The sequence below is a fragment of the Doryrhamphus excisus genome, linkage group LG2, assembly GCF_037039965.1.
Source record: "Doryrhamphus excisus strain RoL-2023G ecotype Guam linkage group LG2, RoL_Dexc_Guam_v1.1, whole genome shotgun sequence".
NCBI classification, from domain to species: Eukaryota; Metazoa; Chordata; class Actinopteri; order Syngnathiformes; family Syngnathidae; genus Doryrhamphus; species Doryrhamphus excisus.
This window is the reverse complement of record NC_136358.1, coordinates 19,984,134-20,005,926: the sequence shown is the minus strand read 5'-3', so window position 1 is coordinate 20,005,926 and position 21,793 is coordinate 19,984,134. Positions and strand designations below refer to the sequence as shown.

The 21,793-nt window shown below is 45.6% G+C and overlaps 1 protein-coding gene across 2 annotated transcripts; it reads left to right on the top strand.

Annotated features, from left to right (window-relative positions):
* Window positions 1-3,555: 3,555 nt before the first annotated feature.
* LOC131131977 (G1/S-specific cyclin-D2-like) lies at window positions 3,556-21,563 on the top strand. 2 transcript variants are annotated; one of them, XM_078787703.1, is made up of 6 exons: window positions 3,556-3,701; window positions 6,010-6,147; window positions 11,330-11,545; window positions 14,774-14,933; window positions 16,531-16,679; window positions 19,804-21,563. In XM_078787703.1, the coding sequence occupies exons 3-6, from the start codon at window positions 11,405-11,407 to the stop codon at window positions 19,951-19,953; spliced, it is 600 nt and encodes a 199-aa protein (XP_078643829.1). In that variant the 5' UTR covers window positions 3,556-3,701; window positions 6,010-6,147; window positions 11,330-11,404; the 3' UTR covers window positions 19,954-21,563. The 2 variants fall into 2 exon arrangements, with proteins under 2 accessions (XP_078643829.1, XP_057933057.2); XM_058077074.2 differs by lacking the exons at window positions 3,556-3,701; window positions 6,010-6,147 and adding an exon at window positions 10,268-10,676.
* The last annotated feature ends 230 nt before the right edge of the window (window positions 21,564-21,793 follow it).

Here is a 21,793-nt window from a genome sequence, read left to right as displayed (position 1 = left end):
CCCCCCGACCGTACTGTCACATATTGGCACTGACGCTTCCTTCACACGCGTCCAACGATTGGCCACGCCCGGATACGCCATGTCACCCTGTTGTACGGCGGCTCGGTGTAAATGTCGATATCGTGTTTCCTGACATTGTTGTGGTTGCTGCTAAACGCTAAACGCCATCTTGCATATATAATTAAATAGAAAGACGTGAAGTAATCCAACAAGTTAAAACCTGTTTTCTCCGGGTACTCCGGTTTCCTCCCACATTCCAAAAACATGCTAGGTTAATTGGCCACTCCAAATTGTCCATAGGTATGAATGTGAGTGTGAATGGTTGTTTGTCTATATGTGCCCTGTGATTGGCTGGCTGGCCCGAAGAATGGTTGTTTGTCTATATGTGCCTTGGGATAGGCTGGCTCGCCTGGAGAATGGTTGTTTGTCCATATGTGCCCTGTGATTGGCTGGCTCGCCCGAAGAATGGTTGTTTTGTCTATATGTGCCCTGTGATTGGCTGGCTTGCCCGAAGAATGGTTGTTTGTCTATATGTGCCGTGTGATTGGCTGGCTCGCCCAAAAAATGGCTGTTTGTCAATATGTGCCCTGTGATTGGCTGGCTCGCCCGAAGAATGGTTGTTTGTCTATATGTGTCTTGTGATTGGCTGGCTCGCCTGAAGAATGGTTATTTGTCTATATGTGCCTTGGGATAGGCTGGCTCGCCCGGAGAATGGTTGTTTGTCAATATGTGCCCTGTGATTGGCTGGCTCGCCCGAAGAATAGTCGTTTGTCTATATGTGCCCTGTGATTGGCTGGTTCGCCCGAAGAATGTTTGTTTGTCTATATGTGTCTTGTGATTGGCTGGCTTGCCCGAATAATGGTTGTTTGTCAATATGTGCCCTGTGATTGGCTGGCTCGCCCGAAGAATAGTCGTTTGTCTATATGTGCCGTGTGATTGGCTGGCTCGCCTGAAGAATGGTTGTTTGTCTATATGTGCCTTGGGATTGGCTGGCCACCAGTCCAGGGTGTACCCCGCCTCTCGCCCGAAGACAGGGCGAAGCAGGGATAGGCTCCAGCACCCCCGCGACCCTTGATCGATCCTCACTGGGGTGGAGGCTATGCTGGAGCCTATCCCGGCTGACTTTGGGCAAGAGGTGGGGTCTGTGCTGACGTTGGTTCATGAGTGATGCAACGTCTGCCTGTCACGTGACGTGTAACATGACGTGTAACATGACATGCCGTCGTCCCCGGCGACTCCGACTCCAGCCGTCGGTGACAGCAGAGGGCGGATCAAGCAGCCGCACCTTCGCGCTTTGGCAACCGTGTGCGTCTAGCAAACAGCCACATGTGTCAGAGCTCTCCTCCCACGCTCGGCATTTCACACATTCCTCAAGAATGTTTGCTTTTTCCTTTTCCAGGTCAATAGCCTGCCACGGCGCTCCGAGTCTCCTCTTCCCCGTTCTTCCACGAGAAGTGCCTTTCATGTGCAATTTAATTTTGCCGCGTCATCAAGTTCGGCATGTATTTATGTCCTGACCATGAAGAGCTGCATTTCCTCACGGCCGGTGGCGGTCCTGACCAGCCTGCTCCTGCTCCGGCCGTGCTTCCAAGCATAACACCGACTCGGACCGCTTCCTGTTAGCCGCCATTGCGTAAGCTTTGGAAACAAAGACATGACAGGCTGTCAGGGAGAGGTAACCCCTCCCCTAAATTCTCATGACAATGTCGGCGACACGATACGTTGCAGTTTAGGCTGGGAGACTTCCCACTCGGGATGGAAATCCCCCTTGAAGTTGCACGGGATGGAGGAGAGGTCCCGGGAAGTCCGTTATAATAATATGAATAATTACTCAATTCAATTGCGGAATTGATCGTGTATTTTGTATGTACTGATTGTTTGAATCGAATTGGACCCCGGTCTGTTAGTGTTGGGGTGGATGCTTCCTTATGCTGAGGCCGGAACTTTCTTCCCGCCTCTCCCCTGGGGAGGCGCACTCGGTCCTGGGAAGCGGTGGCCGGCGATCAATTGGACACGACGGCACACGGGTGACCTTCTTTTTCTCACAGCTGCCTCAGTGGGAAGAATGGACCAGTATCATCCGCCCCCTGCCCCCCCTCTTATCAGTGGTCCCAGTACACTTGCCGCTAACGTGGGAACGGCTCCTGGGGACAACGGCGGTGTGTCATTCATGATCCGGTCCCGCAAGGTGGTAATTCCATTGACGGCGACTGGAAGCGTTTTTAGCGATTTTGACGTGTGTCAGCTTGTCGGACTGGATTTCCTTCGCTGAGCGATGCGAACGACGAACGTCCATGTTGATGTCATCCGTGGCGATGCTGACTCGGCATTTCCTGGCGATAGGATTAGATCACGTGCACATTCCACATGCACGCTGGGATCTCATCATCACCTGCTGTTGGAGGGCAGGGCTCTTTTTCTCATTGGGGGGGACGGGGCCCGGGGGGGTCTGACTGCTGAATCTAATCAAGCAATGAGGCCAATTACGTCTGGAGCTGCCTCGGCCCTCACAGAGGCCCCTTTATGCCAGAATTGGGGGGGGGGTGGGGGGTCCAGACCGCCTCGCTCCATCATACCTGAGCGGAGCATATCGTCTAGCTGGGGCCGCTTTTCAAAGACAGACCCCCCCACCCCCACTGCCACCCCCACCCCCACCCCCATTTCCTCCCCTTTCTCTCGGGAGGCAAATGTAAGCGTGCAGGAGTGGAAATGTTGCCGTGTGTGTGCACGAGTGGAGTTATTTGAGGAACAATGAGGCTCTTTGAAGAAAAGGATTGTACATTTGGGGGGTACAATGCCTGGTCCCCGGGTCCCGGGTCCCGTTGAGACGGATGTATTTGGAGCTTGTGTGGTACACGGTCCGCTTCAGTTCACCTTGGAATGCTGTCAAGCTGGTCGGCGGCTCCAGAATCTGAACTTTTACAGAAAAATGTCGATGGCCGACGAGTCACAACATCTCGTGTCTGAAGATTAAATCGTCTTGTGGGCTGATAATAAAAAAAACGCTAATTATCCCGCATTGAGTATGAGGGAATGATGATGTCATACCGATAAATTAAAAATAGCTCTGACAACTGATCATTAAAAAGCTCAGAGAGTAAATCAAGCACTCCTTTTTTTTCCTGCCTGGGACGTTAACTTCCACTGAGCTCTCTTGTAAACAAACATCCATGCTAATGCTAGTTGTATTTTATTTCATTTTGAACATGCATCAGATTACAATGCATCACATGATCACATCACTCCAAAAAGGAGTAGGAAGAAGCAAAGCTTATTAAATCCTACCCCTCTATCTGGTACTTTTACAATCAGTAACTGTTACATTTGTTCACTTCCTGCTTTCCTAATATAGTTTAAGTTTTTTTTATTTTAATTTTGATTGAATTGAATAATTAAAATTATTTAATGTTTTTATTTTTATTTAATATTATTTATTTAAAGGAGTAGGAAGAAGCAAAGCTTATTAAATTCTACCCCTCCATCTGGTACTTTTACAATCAGTAACTGTTACATTTGTTCACTTCCTGCTTTCCTAATATAGTTTTTTTTCCAGGTACTGAAGTACGAGGTGATATGATGCAGTAAAAGTCTATTCAGCCACCAGAAGCTCCAAGCTCCATGTCACCAGAGACCTCCATAGCATCACAGGGGCTGCTTGGAGCCTGTGCCCGAATACGGTGCATCTTTCTGGGCCACAGCAGGTGACTCCTCCCCCCTCTAGCCTCTGCTTCTCCTGGCGGTAGGCATGTCGTGATATTTCATCACCAGACGGTTATGAGTATTGGTATCGATATCGATATATGTATCGTGTCCAAAGATTAAATCTCGTGGGCTGATGAAAAAAACACTAATTAAAACACTAATTATCTGGCATTGAGTATGAGCCACCAGAAAACAAGATATTGAGTATCTATGAATAAGTACTCATAACTCATAACATAACAGGCAGGAAGAGGGTTCACTCTGTGCATTGGTTTCTGCACCTTGGCACGGCCGTTCCATGGAACAACGACACGAACGGAGTGAGTCTTTTTGCGGTGTCTTTGTCTCAGTGGGTGCAGGCGGGGGCCGCTAGCAGTCTGCGTGTCCAGCTGCTTGGGCCCCCCCTCTGTTAAGCATCCTGTCCCCAATTAATTGTCACTCCACTTCCGGGGCCACACCCCTTCAGCGGCTTTAGCCAATCGGCTTCCTCCAGCACACGCAGCTGCCACACGAGCAGCGCCGCCAGAACCCCCCCAGGCCCCCACCCTTCCTTCCTTCCCTAATCTCTGACCACACACACTGACAGGCAGCTCTTGGCCACCCCGCTACATGTGTGAGTCGGAGAGCGGAACAAGGGGGCCCCCCCCCCCCACAGCCGGGTTACATAACACATGTCCAGACGCCCCGTGAACATCTAATCCGCTCATCCGAGTTCGACGAGACGTTGGGATCCGACTCCGGTGTCGGTCTTGGAGTGGTTGGCCTCCATGCTGCTGAACCGCAGACCCTTTGTGGCTCTGTAGCTTCCATGCTAATTCCATGCTAATGACCAAGCGCCATTGTGAGCTTTACGCACTGGAACTTGGCACGGTGTCATTTACAATGTGTAGCGAAGCCTGCTTTGTTAGGTTTGTTTTGGTTGAAAGTAATGCTAAGACGTTGGGGATCCGACTCCGGTGTCGGTCTTGGAGTGGTTGGCCTCCATGCTGCTGAACCGCAGACCCTTTGTGGCTCTGTAGCTTCCATGCTAATTCCATGCTAATGACCAAGCGCCATTGTGAGCTTTACGCACTGGAACTTGGCACGGTGTCATTTACAATGTGTAGCGAAGCCTGCTTTGTTAGGTTTGTTTTGGTTGAAAGTAATGCTAAGACGTTGGATCTCACCGCCATGTTACTCCTCTACAGGAGGACATAAGCGTTAGCGACACTAGCATGGCTATGTGATGCTAACGTTACACTCCCATTTTAACTTGGTTTTAGCTAGGTTAGCCTATTTGCTGCATAAGAACGAGGTGATCATACCTGGAGCTCCCACGTCTGCAGCTGACTGATTATTATTATTATTATTATTATTATTATTATTTTTCTAGTAAAAAGGGGGATTACTAGCATCACTCTTTCTTGTTTTGTTGTCTTTGTTGATTTTGTTGATTTCCTTCTCGCACTATGACAACTTTATTCTCATATTTGGACTTTATTCCCGTCTAATTATAACTTTTCCCTTGAACTAATTATGACTGAAAACAAAGTTATTTCTCCTTAATATTTCAAGTCTTTTTTTTCTCTTTTTTCTTTTTTTAACTCGTTTTATAGTTAATACTAGCGCAACTGTTTTCTCTTAGAATTTGAACTTTATTCTCTTTGTTTCCATTTCTGATGTTTCCAAGGATAATATAATATATATATAATATATAAAAATATTATGGTATTACCACTTTATTCTTGTAAAATTACTGCAGATTATTATTTTATTGTAGTTTTATTGTTAAATATATTCTTCGACTGTGCCACGGGCCAAATAAAAAACAGCTGTGGGCTGCAAATGGCCCCCGGGCCGCACTTTGGTCACCCCTGGGGTACCTTTAGACCTTTAAGAAGGAAGCGGCCTTGGAGGTAGTCAAGGTTCTGGAGCGTTCTGTGGTAAATGCCTGATGTGCTGTTGTTGCTAGCATGTGCCCCCACCCCATCGCCGCCCCCCCGTCCCCTCCACCGCCACACCATAATATGTGCCGGACGTCAGACTTAATAGAAGTGGGGGTGTAGTCTACACTGACCCGGGGTCCAGAGTGTGCAGAATAAAACCCTCTTGTGTTCCAAAAGGCAGACCAAAGTCCAGGCCCGGATGTTGCTATCTGTCCCCTCATTGCCCCCCCCCACCCCCCCACGCCGCCCCCCCTAATGCCCCCTAATGTTGGCATTCTGTTGTGAATGATGGCTTTCCGAATAGCCAAAGCATTCCAGAGACTCAGTGTGGGAAGCATCCCGTCTTTCTGCCCACGCTGTTCCCTCCATTTGTTTTTTCCAGGCCGGCTGCGGACGTGAGGACGCCTGATGGAGCGAGGAAGGCGGGGCTTCGCACACCGAAAACGTGCTTGGTGAAGGAAATGACTTTACTGTTGGACTTCTCCTGGAAAGCACCTTCATTTCCATTTCCCCCCTCCCGGTGAGTGACACCCACTGCTGCTGATTGGGCCCCGGAATAGCATCTCCTAGCATGTGACCGTTGACATGGCCTGCCATTCATGTTTGGGCTGTAATAAGCGCACGAGAGTCTGAGACCATGTGACACACACAAGCCACTTTATCTCCTCCTCGCCGCTCTTGACGTTCCGTTGAGCGTTCCCGCCATGGCGCCCTCGCTCGCCTGTTACCCGATTGGCGTTCAAACCCACTGAAACTTTTTTACGCTTGCGTCCTCTTCTTAAAGCCCCTCCCCCTGTATGCCGTCCTTTCAACTGATTGGATGACAGCCAGAAGGATTTTCTTTTAGCTGCCAATCTTAAAGATGTCATGGAGTAACAAATGTCTACAGGATGGCACCATGGCTTTGGGGGGGGGGTCGTAGTGGGAACACTTTGGGGAACGGCGTCCATCAAGGCCGAGTGGCATGAACTTGGTGTGGAAATAGGTGGAGGTATATATGATATAGGTGGAGATATATATGGAGATATACGTATATGGACATAGGTGGAGATATATATGGACATAGGTGGAGATATGGGTGGAGATATATATGGAGATATGGGTGGATATATATATGGACATAGGTGGAGATATAGGTGGAGATATATATGGACATAGGTGGAGATATAGGTGGACATAGGTGGAGATATAGGTGGACATAGGTGGAGATATAGGTGGAGATATATATGGACATAGGTGGAGATATGGGTGGAGATATATATGGAGATATGGGTGGATATATATATGGACATAGGTGGAGATATAGGTGGAGATATATATGGACATAGGTGGAGATATAGGTGGACATAGGTGGAGATATAGGTGGAGATATATATGGACATAGGTGGAGATATAGGTGGAGATATATATGGACATAGGTGGAGATATATATGGACATAGGTGGAGACATAGGTGGAGATATATATGGAGATATATATGGAGATATGGGTGGAGATATGGGTGGAGATATAGGTGGAGATATATATGGACATAGGTGGAGACATAGGTGGAGATATATATGGAGATATATATGGAGATATAGGTGGAGATATATATGGAGATATGGGTGGAGATATATATGGAGATATGGGTGGAGATATAGGTGGAGATATATATGGAGATATAGGTGGAGATATATATGGACATAGGTGGAGACATAGGTGGAGATATATATGGAGATATAGGTGGAGATATATATGGAGATATAGGTGGAGATATATATGGAGATATAAGTGGAGCTATATATGGACATAGGTGGAGACATAGGTGGAGATCTAGGTGGAGATATATATATAGAGATATAGGTGAAGATATATATATAGAGATATAGGTGGAGATATATATGGAGATATAGGAGGATATATACGTATATGGATGTATATATGGAGATATACTATATGGAGATATATATGGACATAACATAGTAATTCTAATAATATTCTAATTATAACAATAATAACGGTAACTTTTTTCCTTTCATTTTTCATCTTTGTGCTGTTTTTTTGTCTTCTGACTTTACTCTCTTAATATTCTATAATAATTCTTATGAATGACTGCTCCTTTTTGCATTTTTACTCTTGTTGTTTTTTTTCCTGTCAAATTGTATTTTTTTTAGAAAGTGCAGAGTAAATAAAATCAAGTCATAAAAAACAGCTGCGGGCTGTAAATGGCCCCCGGGTGGCTGTTTGAACACCCCAGTTGTACAGTGTCAGAATGAATAATGTACTATGTATATTACTATGTATATGTATGGATAGAACCACAAACACGGAAGAGTACATGAAGAGTACATGAAATGAAGAGTAAATGTCCACTATTTTTTTCCTTGTTGGTGTCTTCCTCTTGCTACCCCCCCTCCCCCCTGCCCCCCTCCCTCCCGACTGGGCTGGTATGCAGCAGGAATCTTTCGGATCAAGGATTTCACGCTCCTCCACCTTTTCCCAGGGCCGCCAGCTCGGCGTGTGATAGCGGCCGACACGTTGTTATCACAGGACTGGCGTTCTCCGTCTGACACCTCAAGTGTCGGACCGTCTGCCAGTCTTTGGGATTTGTTGGGCGGGGGGGGGCACTGTGACATGTCAATTCTAAGATGAATCTCCTCTTTTAAAAAAAAAGAGAAGAAGAAAAACAGACCGCCCCTTTCCTTTGAAGTTGAAGTAACCTTGACATTCCCTTCCCACTCGCCGCTCTCATAATAGCGCCACAGTTCTCTCGCTCTCTTTTTTTTTTTTCTCAATGAAACTCCATATCTCATTCAGCTCTTTGGTGGCAAGCCGGGTGGTGGGCTGGTGGGGGTGGGGTGGAGGTGGAGGGGGCGGGGTAGACGGTCTTTGTGAAAAGTAGTTGAGCAGAGCGCCTGTCATTCAGCACAACAGTTTTCCCCTCGCACATGATCGGAAACAGCTCGTTGGACCTTGGAAATGCTTTTAGTGTTTGGAAATCTTTGATAACATCTCTCTCTCTCACACACACACACATACATGCACACACACACACACACACACGGCCTGCTGGGCAATTAAAAGTGAAAGGGTTGATGGCCGCGTGACTTCCTGTCCTAATGTCGTCCTACCTTATTGACCAGGAGACATGACTCTCCTTCCGTGGCTGTGACCTCCTTTCAGGAGAGATTTAGGAAGACGTGTATTTACCCTACACACACACACACACACACACACACACACACAGGGCTGCAAATCTACATGTGACACTTGTTGAAAAGCATGCTTAAACTGTGTCCTTCCTCTTGCTAGTTTAGCAGAGATCTATCCACTTTACAATACAGGGTCAGCTGGAGCCTACCCCAGCAGAGTTCACCCTGGACATAGTCCATTGTTTACATTCTTTAAATGACTTTACTGCGTGTGTCCACATTCATTCATTCATTCATTCATTCATTTTCTACCGCTTATCCTCACGAGGGTCGCGGGGGGTGCTGGAGCCTATCTCAGCTGTCTTCAGGCGAGAGGTCTGGTGGCCAGCCAATCACAGGGCACATATAGACAAACAACCATTCACACTCACATTCATACCTATGGACAATTTGGAGTGGCTAATTAACCTAGCATGTTTTTGGAATGTGGGAGGAAACCGGAGTACCCGGAGAAAACCCACGCATGCACGGGGAGAACATGCAAACTCCACACAGAGATGGCCGAGAGTGGGATTGAACTCAGGGTGAGGTCTGCGCGCTAACCACTAGACTGCCGTGCAGCCCTAAACTAAACTAAAAACTAGGAAGTAAAGTAAAGTAAAGCTGTGTCATGCCGTGTAAAGTAAAGTAAAAATAAAGTAAAGTAAAGTTGCGTCACGTCGCATAAAGGTCTGCGCGCTAACCACTCATCCGCCGTGCAGCCCTAAACTAAACTAAACTAAACTAAACTAAACTAAACTAGCTAGTAAAGTAAAGTAAAGTTGTGTCACGCAAAGTAAAGTAAAGTCACGTAAAGGTCTGCGCGCTAACCACTCAACCGCCGTGCAGCCCCAAACTAAACTAAACTAAACCAAACCAAACCAGGTAGTAAAGTAAAGTTGACATGTTCAAGACTTTTATTCTAGGTTTTTCACTTGTCGATTAAAAATGTGAATATCATTTTGACTTGAATCCAAACTGACGGAACAATGAACTTCTCCGCTCACACAGCAAAGCAGGGATCAGGCGTCTGGAGCGTCCCTTCGGTCCTGGACTCCAGGTCTTGGACTCGAAGCCTATTTAACTGGACCAAAAACGATATGTCCATTTGCAGGAAGTTTTAGTTTCGTAAAGAAGCGTAGATGTTTTGCATGTGAATTTTGATTTTTTTTTTACTCCACGTAGTTACACTAAATGTTTTAGCTGGGACATTATCATCACGTTGTCATAATTTGAGTGGAGTTTTGCTCTTTTTTTCCATTTTTTTCATTTTCAGCAGCACCAGCAATAACGCTTGTTAGCCTAGCTCGATTGTTCATGTACACACTGAACAACAAGCTAACATCAGAGCACATTAAATCGATTGTCTATTTTGTTATCATTAACTGGAGGAACGTAAACGCGGACGCACGGTTTCGTTTCCACGGAAACTCGTTTTATTTCGAAGGTCTTCACCGGAAATCCCGCCTCCCCCGCTGGTTTTAGCTTGACGGCGAAGAGTCTCCAGAAGGAGGACCGAGCCAGCCGGAGGCAGCAAGACTGAATTAAGCTTGCAGTCCCAGCCTCATGCTTCGACCAGGACTGCGCTCCTCCTGTCCGTTGTCTCAGCTATATCCATTTAATCGTCATATTTAGCCACAAACAGGAAGCGGGGCAAAGACAACGACAAAGGGCGCCGAGTCATGGAGCTTTATTGCCTCGAGTCGGACTCGGTGGTGAAAGCCCAGCCTGACCCAAACATCCTGAATGATCACAGAGTGTTGCAAAGTTTATTAACCATCGAGGACAGGTTTTTACCTCAATGTTCATATTTCCAGCGGGTCCAGAAGGAAATCCAACCTTATATGAGACGAATGGTTGCAGGCTGGATGCACGAGGTTTGTGCCTGTTTTCATGCTAACTAGCTAAGCGGCTCTTGCGTTTGTTGTTTGTGGATTCTTTGCATCGTTCGGCCTGAAATTGATGTTTTTCCGCTGGTTTGCGCGGAACTGTGTGACAATCGGGCGAGGATGACTCACCAAAAGGCGTGGGAGAGTCGAAAATTCCACCACCACGGAGACAATTCAGCCGCAAAAAGATGTAGCCTAGCTTGATTATTTACATTTGCTAAAGCCTTTACGAAGACCTCCTGATGGCAGGAAACCCACTCGAAGCCTACAAAACACCCTGGTTTTAATTTAGCCGATGCAAAAAATCAAATTTGTGCATTGCATTAATTATTATTAATTTTTTAAAAGAAGCGAGCAGGCTGAAGGCAGACAGCCAAGCAGCATGGCAGGCTCCAAACTTTTCGTCGCAATGGCATGCAGACTATTGATATGACTCTAAAGTATTTTAAGTATTCGAAAAAAGGAAGCTTAGTTGCCTCATGACTTCCTATTGAGCTCGGATTTGCAGCAAATCTGCATTTTTTGCAGATACATATTTTATATGTACAACAACCCCTAAACATCTCCAACAGAAACACTCAAATCCTTTCATTCTGCTTGGAATGGCAGCCATTTTCTTATTATTTCTGCTTATTTTCCAGGTGTGCGAGGAGGAGAGGAGCAGCGAAGACGTTTTCCCTTTAGCTATTAACTATTTGGACCGATTCCTAGCAGTGATGCCCACAAGGAAAAGTTTCCTGCAGCTCCTGGCTGCTGTGTGCATGTTCCTGGCCTCCAAGTTAAAAGACAGCAGGCCGCTATCAGCAGAGAAGCTTTGCATGTACACGGACAACTCCATCACGCCTCTGGAACTGCTGGTAAGATCACGTTTTGACCGGCAGTCAGGGGGGCAATCGATGCAATTCTTCATTGGAATGCTAATGCTTTCTCAGGAACCACCCGGGTTTCCTTTTCAGAGCTGTGCTATAAAAAAAAAATGGCCACATTCTTGCTTTGGGCTGGAGAGGAGTGTGATGCCATCTAGTGTTCTGACTGAAATTCAAAAGAAGTCATTTTTAGTCGCACCCAAGCAAAGAAAAGCAACAACGCCTCCCAGTCCCGTTTGAATGGACAGGAAAGTCGATGCTCATTCTTTCAATCGTTCGGCCATATTTGAACGTTTTAATAAAGCGGCTCCTCGCATCCTATTGTGTTTAGGGAAATGACCAATGACCCATTTGATGGTCTCGGCCTACATATTCCTGGATATCCTCACAGGATGGCCTGCTTCTTCAGCTGGAGCATTGGTGGGGAGGGGGTGTGGAGGGGGGGTTGACCTCGGGCAGGCATCTGTCCAGGAAGTGATGTTGACTTGGCTTCAAACAGGTTAAACGCAAGCATGTGTGCATCGGCTTTGGTAGCCCGGCGTTCATGCTGTGACGGGGTGGCCATTATCTGCTTGATGTGGGTTATTCCCGCTAGTGGGGGGGCACACAGTAGGCAGCAAATTCACTCCTGTCACAGTCCAGAGGTGTCCAAATTGCACCCTGGCCTCCATTTGTGGCTTGTGGCTGTTTTTTTAATCAGCATGCGGCACATTCTGGAGATGTCGTTTAACAAGTAAACAAGAATAAGGTCGAAATCGTAAAAGAAAAAAAATGAGGAAGAATAACACTTGAAATGAAAATATTAAAGAAAAAAATTTGAGTAAGGAAAATTGATGAGATGGAGGAAATACGATAGTCCCTCGTTGATGGTGTGGAATTGATTCCTGACCCGATCGTGATAAGTGACTTTAAACGGAATACTTGCGAGAAAACCTGTTGACCGCCTTCTAAATACGCTTCTTAACATTAATAGAGTTCTCCAGACATGAAATAACACCCCCATAGTCACCCTTACACTCTGAAGATGTCATTTAACAAGAAAAAAGTCGAAATCATAAATGAAAAAAGTTGTAATTTCGCAAGAAAAAGTTGAGAATAACATCTTCTTATGAGGAAGAATAATGCTTAAAATGAAAATATTAAAGAAAAAAAGTTGAGTAAGGAAAATTGATGAGAGGGAGGAAATACGATAGTCCCTCATTGACGGTGTGGAATTGGTTCCTGACACGACCATAAGTGAATTTAAACGGAATACTTGCTAGAAAACCTGTTGACTGCCTTCTAAATACGCTTCTTAACATAGATAATAATAGTATAATAATAGAGCTCTCCAGACATGAAATAGCACCCCCATAGTCACCCTTACACTCCTATTATCCAATATAGTCGACATAATAAGACTTGAGTGTTACAATAAATGTGGCCAGGAAGTGAGTTTGGGGCTTCAAAGATGACTTTTAGCTGGAATCCCGCCGCTACGTTAGCACGTCTTATTATTCTGATGTTTATTGTGTGCCGGTTGTGAGGTCATTCAGACCTGCAATAAAAGCCTGTTGCTCCTGCTATCAAGCCCGGGGTTTGGTTGTTTCGCCTACTGACCCCTAGTGACCAGTGTGCAATACTGCATGACAATTTCAATGCTTCTTCTTTAGGCTTTGTTTGCAAATATGTCAAATATAGCTAGTTAGCATATCTTGGCTAAATGTCGAGCACGAATCACATGTTCATTCGCGTCATTGAACTTGTGGATATATGCCAGCCCACCAGTGAGGAAATCCTCAACGGGGCGGCGGCAACTTCAAGCGCTCTAATGCACATATTTGCCCTTGATAACAGGAAGTACAGTCACATTTGGCCCCACCCTTGCTTATCTTTCTCTTTCCACCTATTTGCATGGAGCTAAGATGTAACACGCCCACCCACACACCACAGAGTGATGTGAACGTGGGTCATGTCGAAAGTCAGATGAGCCGCCCACGCAGACGTTTCCATTGTTGACAAAGTCACAAATGTTTGACGGCAGCGTGCTTCGGAAGCTAATATTTGCACTCGTCTTATTTAGTTTATTGGTACTAATGCAAATGTCTGTGACGGTTCATTCACACGTCGTCCCTCGTTGTGCCGTACATGAATCATAAATGAAATATAATTGATTCTCTTCATGATGGTCATATAATCCTGTTTTTGACCTCCGTTTCGGTCCGATATGGTAATGGTTTAATTTCATTTGAACATGCATCAGATTACAATTGAATGCATCCCATAATCAGTTCACAGTTCCACATGTCCAAAAGGAGTAGGAAGAACTTTTATAATCTGGTACTTTTATAATCAGTAACAGTTACATTTGTTCACTTCCTGCTTTCCTAATAGAATTTTTATTTTTTATTTTTATATTATTTATTTTTTTATGTATTTTATACAGTTTTATTTATTTATTTTTAATTTTGTTTATTTGTATTTTTTGTATTTATTTATTTATTTTTGTCACGTACCAAAGTTATGGTAATGGTTTAATTTCATTTGAATGCATCCCATAATCAGTTCCCAGTTCCAAAAGGAGTAGGAAGAAGCAAAGCTTATTAAATCCTACCCCTCCATCTGGTACTTTTACAATCAAACTGTTACATTTGTTCACTTCCTGCTTTCCATAAGTTTTTTTTTTTTAAATAATGTACCGAAGTACAAGCTCGCTCACTTTCTATTCTAAACTGTTGTCTACAAATAACCCGCCATGCGGACAAAAAAAGCCGATTGATGCACAGGTTGAGGAACACTAAACAGTATTTGTAATTTTTATAAAATGTATTTTAGTAATATTTTGCTAACTGATAAACAAGCTGTAGAAATTCCATCGGGGCAGGATTTGGGGGACGGCAGGCGCCCGCCGCCCGGCAGTGCCCCGTCAGGATGTGAGGCATGACAAAAGCAGGCGGGTGATAAGGTGGAAGTGGGGGGTTTGTGGTGCCGCAGATTCCCAGCCTGTTGGGGGACATTGTGGCTGAACCCCATCTTTTATTTTTAACGTTCCTCCATCATCAACGCGTCCGCCTCAGGCAGCCATATTGTCCTTTTGGTCCTTGATAGAGATAGTAGACCAGCTGCCAGTTGAATTTGTGGCGGTCTGGATTATTTTATAAATAAGTTCACGGCCGTAAGGTCCTAGAAGGTGATGGGAAGCAGAAAGACTGAGAAGAAAGCTTCTTGTGGATGTTTCAGGATTGGGAGCTGGTGGTGCTGGGCAAGTTGAAGTGGAACATGGCCGCCGTCATCCCCAACGACTTTGTGGAGCACATCATAGGCCGTCTGCCCCTCCCCAAGGAGAAAGTGGCCATGGTCCGCAAGCACACGCAGACCTTCATCGCCCTCTGCGCCACAGGTAGTCCCACCTTGACCCCACTTCCCCTCCCTCCCCCTCCCCCGTACGTCTGCATGCTTTCCCACGCGTGTATGCTAGCATGCTAGCATTCCCCCATCATGAGTCATCATGCATGTGACCTATTTCTTGCCTCCCTTATCCCGCAGTCGCTGGCTTGAACCTGGAAATCACCATGTCCATCCTTCTTCTGGCCTATCACCCCCCCCCCCCTCCCCCCCATCCCTGTTTGTTGACAGGGAAGCCTCCAGGTTGGAAAAAGTCCCGTGATCTTCCTTCCTTCCTCCCTCCTTCCCATCTTGGCCTCGTGTCCAAAATAAACTCTTCTCTCTCTCTCTCTCTGTTGTCCTTAGCATAGCGCCGCGTGTGCTAGGAATCCTTGCTAATATTTTCATATCCTGGACAGCGGCGCTGATCCGACGTCACGCTTTGTCTCCCGGCGCCGCCTCCCCGCTCACTCAATGGCAGGAAGCGCCGCAAAGGAGGTCATGCCCATCAATTTAGAGGCAGTTGCGGCCTTCATTTAGCCTCACTTGATTGGTTCTAGGGCGAGTGGTTAGCACGCAGACCTCACAGCTAGGAGACCAGGGTTCAATTCCCCCCTCGGCCATCTCTGTGTGGAGTTTGCATGTTCTCCCCAATCCGAGTACTCCGGTTTCCTCCCACATTCCAGAAACATGCTAGGTTAATTAGCCACTCCAAATTGTCCATAGGTATGAATGTGAGTGTGAATGGTTGTTTGTCTATATGTGCCCTGTGATTGGCTGGCTGGCCACCAGTCCAGGGTGGACCCCGCCTCTCGCCCGGAGACAGCTGGGATAGGCTCCAGCATCCTCACCATTCCATGCTGCTAATGGTGGAAACCACACTTCCTGTAATCTGCGCCTCGCCTGAATGAAAAATATTTGAAATTAATTTTTACCATTTTATTCAAGTCGAGGAAACGAGGAAGCAGCCGAGTAAATGTAGGTTTTCTAAGGAGTTGATGTTCCTGTGGTTCCTATGCTGGAGGACCTCCTCCTATGTCCATCTGGTCCGGGAGGAGCCAGACTGGACATGCACCTCCATCAAAAAGCGAGTCAATCATGCAAGTCATTGCACTCACTTGGTGGCGCATGTAAACGCCTCATCATGTTCCTCGGTGGAGGACTGGTAACGTTGGAACATGGAACGTTGGGCATGTTGATAGAAGAGTAAAGGAAGTTTGAATGTCACATGACCCCCGAGCATGCCCCCCATTGGGTAGAAACATAGCTTTGTTTTTACGTTGAAAGTGGAATTGGAACAGACCAGCGTGGTTTTGGTCTTGGTCTGGAGCGGTCGGGTTGCTTGACTGCAGCGTCCGTCCGTCCAGGCCTGTTAGGGTTCAGTCTACCAGACGTGGACTGAAAGGACCCGTTCCCAGAATCCCAGGCGAGGCGAGTAGGAGAGTAGGAGGATTCCTGCCCTGTTTTTCTAATCAAGACTTTTTCTCCAAGGGGGGAAAACGCACAAGTTCCATCCTGTGTTGGAAACCCAGACCCTGGGAAAAAGCGGAGCGTGTGTGCACCCAGCTGCCGTACTTCTTGTCGCTTATCCTAAATCTGCTTCTTCCGACCAGATGACCGGCTGGCCATGAACCCCCCCTCCATGATCGCCAGCGGCAGCATGGGGGCTGCCGTCTGTGGCCTGCAGCTGGACCACAGCGACCAGAGGCTGGCCCGAGACAACCTGACCGACCTGCTGGCCAAGATCACCAACACAGAAGTGGTAAGCGTGCTGGCCCGGGGAGGGGCCACATGGGAGTTGTTTGTCCTCCTGGGGGGGGGCCTGCTGCTATAACGAGCAGCGGCGGAGCGGGAATGTCTCCGTAAAACTAAAACTCACAGTCCGCATTCTTGCGGTTGCGCACATGCAGTTTCTGCCGGAGCGCCTTTGCCCCTCCTGGTGGAGGATCAAGCTCACCACGCCGCTCGGGATACGACTTTAGTTTGTAGCCCTTTTTGGCTGGAAACACGCCTTAGAGAACCAACCAATCAGGACTTGGGGGCATATGATTGCACTCTGTTATTTTTATTATTTATTAAATTATTACATTTTGTTTGTCGGTGCACATGTGCGTTTTAGTTACAGTATATTATTGTATGTGTGATTTTGTGTGTGTATATGGGGAAGAAATAATAAAAATAAATAATAAAATATAATAGTAATAATAATTTTATTAAAACAATTGCAATTATCACAATTATATCTTTTTTCAATTTACAATACATTAAATAAATTACATATGTGGGAAAGTGAAAATATGTAAATGTAATAACTTAATAACCACAAATGTAATATGAGTCAAAATAATGATCTTTGTGGTTGTTGTTGTTGTTTGTTTTCTTCTTTTAATGAAGGAGAAGGTATAGATGTCATTTTGAGGATTTTAACAAGATAATTTGTGGAAAAAATATTATTCAAAGTATCATTTGAATACATTAAAGCAATCTTTAATTATTAAATTATAATTTATTAAATTAAAAAAGATAACATAATTGTGATAATTGCAGTTGTTTTAAAATTATATTATAATAATAATAAATTATATAAAATTTATAATAAAAATAATATACTGTAACTAAAACTCACATGTGCGCTCACAAACAAAATGTAATAATTTGGAAATTCAGTATTACGTTTGCAGTGGGCAAATTTTTTTACGTTTGTGGGGAAATTTCTTACATTTGCGGGATTATTACATTCAAAGCTGCAGATTTGTATTAAGTTTGTGGGTGTAACACCCTCACCTTTTAGAAAAGAACTTGGTAGGATAGAAATATTCCAAGAAGTCAGAACGTCAACCAGTGGCTGACTGGTTGAAAGGGAAACACATGGAAAATCAAGTCCCTGACAAATCAATAAAATAACTTATTGAATCGTAACGGCATTCTGCCATCATGTACATAAATAAAATAAGGCTGATGAAAAGTTTAATGCCTTGCTTTTTAGACTTTAAGACTCGGTTCTCTACTTTCCATCAAGACTAAAACCTCGCCGTCGTGTTTTGCTCACAATCAACGCTCGTCTATAGCGGCCAATCCTAAAAAGGCGGAGTTGCACCGCCGCCGAGCTTTGTGGTGGCGTTGCCGTGGCGACGCAGCCCCCACAACCTCCTCCGCCATCACAACAGGCAGCTCCATCGGGTTCCAATTATCCGTACGTTTCAAAGGAATGCTATGCGAGCCCCCTCTTTTGTGAGCGGCGGCACATTCTTGAAGCTGCCGGCTCGCGGCCGAACCAGCGACCTCCCACGTCTGCTGGGGGGGGGGGGGCTTTTTAAAGACATGTCCAATAACATCCGCTCACACCGTCCCAGCTTCACCTTTTACACCTTAAAGTGTGTGTGCTTGGCTGATGGGGGGTGGGGAGAGGGGGTGTCACCAGCCTCCACTTGGACAAACGACCACTGAGGACCTCGTGTGGCTGGTACCATTGTTCTAGACCACCTAGCTCTGCGCTATTATAATTAGCAGATTTCCCGTGCATGTGACGCATTGTACTCTCATGGACCCCCCCCCAAGACCCCCCCAATATGAAACATGTCATAGAGATCTTCAAAACATCACTTGTGTAAGCTCAGCAGCCTTGCATAAAGACTGGAAATAGTCCACAAAGTCATAGAAATAGTAGTAGTAACATAGTAGTAGTAGTAGTAGTAGTAGTAGTAGTAACATAGTAGCGGTAACGCAGCAGAGTAGAAGGTGTTTGGACTCGATGAACGATGGCGCCAATCTGACCCAACGTGGCCCCTCCAGGCGAAAAAAGGTGAAATGGTACAAAATAGTACAAAATCAACCACAGTACATCATGGACGCCATCTTGCCCTGCTCCAAGTCGTTCATGTCAGTGGCAACCTTGCTCAAAGTAAGCCATGACTGGAAATAGTCCACAAAGTCAGATATGGCAGTGCGTGACTCAGCAAAATATAAGGTGATCTCCATCATTAATTAAGAACAACTTCAAATAAGACTCAAAATAATCCACCCAGATGTAGTAATTGTGATCAATGGCGGCACGGAAGGTGTCATTTCCATTCATGTGATGAATTAATTCACGTCATGAATCGGTGGCAATCTGGCACACAACTCCCAATAAAGTGGCTACATTGGCTCCCCGTCCGCTTTAGGATGGATTTTAAGATTCTCTTACTGGTTTTTAAATGTCTTAACGGACTTGAACCTTCTTATTTATCTGATCTGCTTTTACCATATCAACCCCCCTTTTAACAATACCAAAACCCAGAACAAAAACCCACAGTGAGGCAGCATCAGGGCTGAAGAGACTGTTGATATTTTTAAAAAAAAGATTAAAAACACACCTTTTTAATTAGGCTTTTAACTCGTATTTTCTTGCGTTTTTATCTTTTTTTAGTCCTATTTTATGCTCTTTAGCTTTTAACTCCAGTATTTCCTCGGGGGGGGGGGGGGTCGGGTCTGCTGAGGGGGTGCCATCCTTGGGTCCCTTTTTCCTTTTAATTGTGGTCATTGTTTTTAATTCTGTAAAGCACTTTGTGTTGCATGCTATAGTGCTATACAAATAAAGTTGATTTGAATAAGGCTGGAAATAGTCCAAAGTCGTAGATATTGTAGTAATCCAGCAGAATGGATTGTGTCATTTTGGCACCATGATCACCCCCACCCTATGCAGTCAGTCATGACCGCAGCAATCTGGCACAAAAAGGATCAAAATGACCCCAAATAAGGCTGCATATGATCTACAAAGTCGTAGAAATTTAATAACCCAGCAGAGTAGAAGTGATGGGACAAGCAAAGTGGGGGGCCAACATGGCGTCTTCATCGTATAAGAATAGCGTTTTTTTACAGCTGTGTCCATGTCCCCCGTGTCGCAGGACTGTCTGAGGGCGTGCCAGGAGCAGATTGAGCGTGTGCTGGCCGCCAGCCTGCAGCAGGAGAACCGGGGCGGCGGCGGGGGTCCCAAGTCCAGGGAACAGCAGGACCAGTCCAGCACCCCGACAGACGTGCGTGATGTCAACTTATGAACTCCCACGTCTCACCCCACCCACCACCCCCACACACGGCGACAATCCACGAACTTTTAGCATTTATGAAATCCCCCCCCCCCCCCCCCCCCCAACTTGTTTTTGTATGTGCCACATGTAATCAAACAAGATATTTAAGAATCTTGAAACTTGATAGTGCCTTAGGTTCTCCACGGCGGGAACCTGAATATATTTTCATACTTGAAGAAACATAGCTTACTTTGATGAACTCTACATATTTTCCTTTGACAGCCAAAACTATGATAGCGTATGTTAGCTAGTATTTAGTTGTTACTCGTTTAGCATCTTAAGCCTACAGTTAATCACTCACAGTTTGATGCGGGGGGTTCCACGAGCACCACGTCACGCGGAAGAGAGGAGCGGCGGGCTGGGCCTGCCCATACAGGAAGTCGTCACGTCGACGGAGTGGAGGAGGCGGTTTACGTGTGTTGGCGGAAAGAGAGAGAGAGTGGGATGAGTCGCGAGTTTCACGCAGGTGGCGAAGGCACAGATGCAGGTTTTGAGTCGTGATGGACGCTCGGATGCCCCGAAAAGTCGGGAATGTAAGCTACAGGAGGAAGAACTCCAGGTTCCCACGTTTTAGCTTCGCTGCAGTTTCTCCTATCAGCAGGTTTTGAAATTTCGGAGCGATTGCGGGATAGGAACGATATTGATGCACTTTGAAAAAAACAAAACAAAACCCTCCTTAAGAATTCTAAGGGGGTGGTAAGCGAGGAGAGTCCATTTGGTTTATTAGGGTTTTTTGTTTGTTGTTTAGGTTTTGGTTCTGGTTCTAGTTTTTCTTAAGTTATTTGATTTACTCGCTTTTTTTTTGGGCTGGATTCCCACGGGGTCGTGGAAGCTGCACCCCCCCCTTCCCCTCCACAGCAGCAGGTGATGGACTCCACAAGGAATATTTCCATGGAATATCAACAAGTTATTTCATCGTACTTGAATAGTTAATTCCCGGTCAAATCTTCCCAGAGTGAGGATTATCCTGTTCAGATCCTTGTCTTCGGTGCCTGACCTTGTACATATCACACCTTTGCCCCCCCCCCGAGTGTCTCGTGTTGATGCTTTAATCCCGAAATGCGTGTTTTTTTGCTTTGAAAAGACGTCGAAGGGGAAAAAGAGCTCATTCCAAAGTGACACGTCTCTACACGTCATTCTCTTGCTGCTACGAAGCTTTTCTTTTCTCGTCTTCAACAAATTTGCCTAATTGTGATTCACTCGTTTGCTGCTATTATATATGACTTTTTGTTGTATTTTGCTTTTTTTGTGTGTGTCTTGTGAGTTGTACTGGCGGGAACGTGACAGTTTGCTACCGGACTGGAAGTACTCGTTTTTTTTTTTTTGGCCCATCTTTGGAATATTCTTTTATTGTGTATCTTTTATCTTATCTGTTGTATTCTTGCTGCTTACCTGGTAATTGTTTGTGTACCTCAGGTTAATTTGGACGGATAGAGCGTTACCTCATCACACTTTTTGCCACACCCTTTTTTTTTGTTTCTGAATTTTAGTAGTAGGGGGGACATTATATGGCAGGATGCGTCATCTTTTGAAAAATAATTAAAAAGAAAACGTATGCTATCAGATTCCAAAAAAAACAACTCCCCAAGACATTTCACATGTGTGGTGCTGCTCAAAACACGCCCTGTACTGTATGACACATCCAAAAGAACAAAGTTTTATTTTTCTTTCCATACTTTGGTATTCATCTGCCTGTTTTAAATCACTTCATTGGAATTAAGTGGGATCTTTTCTTTTGAGGTACCACCAGAATGTTTGGTGTGTTCTCTTACACCCCCACCCACACCCCCTCACCCCCACCCCCTATTTG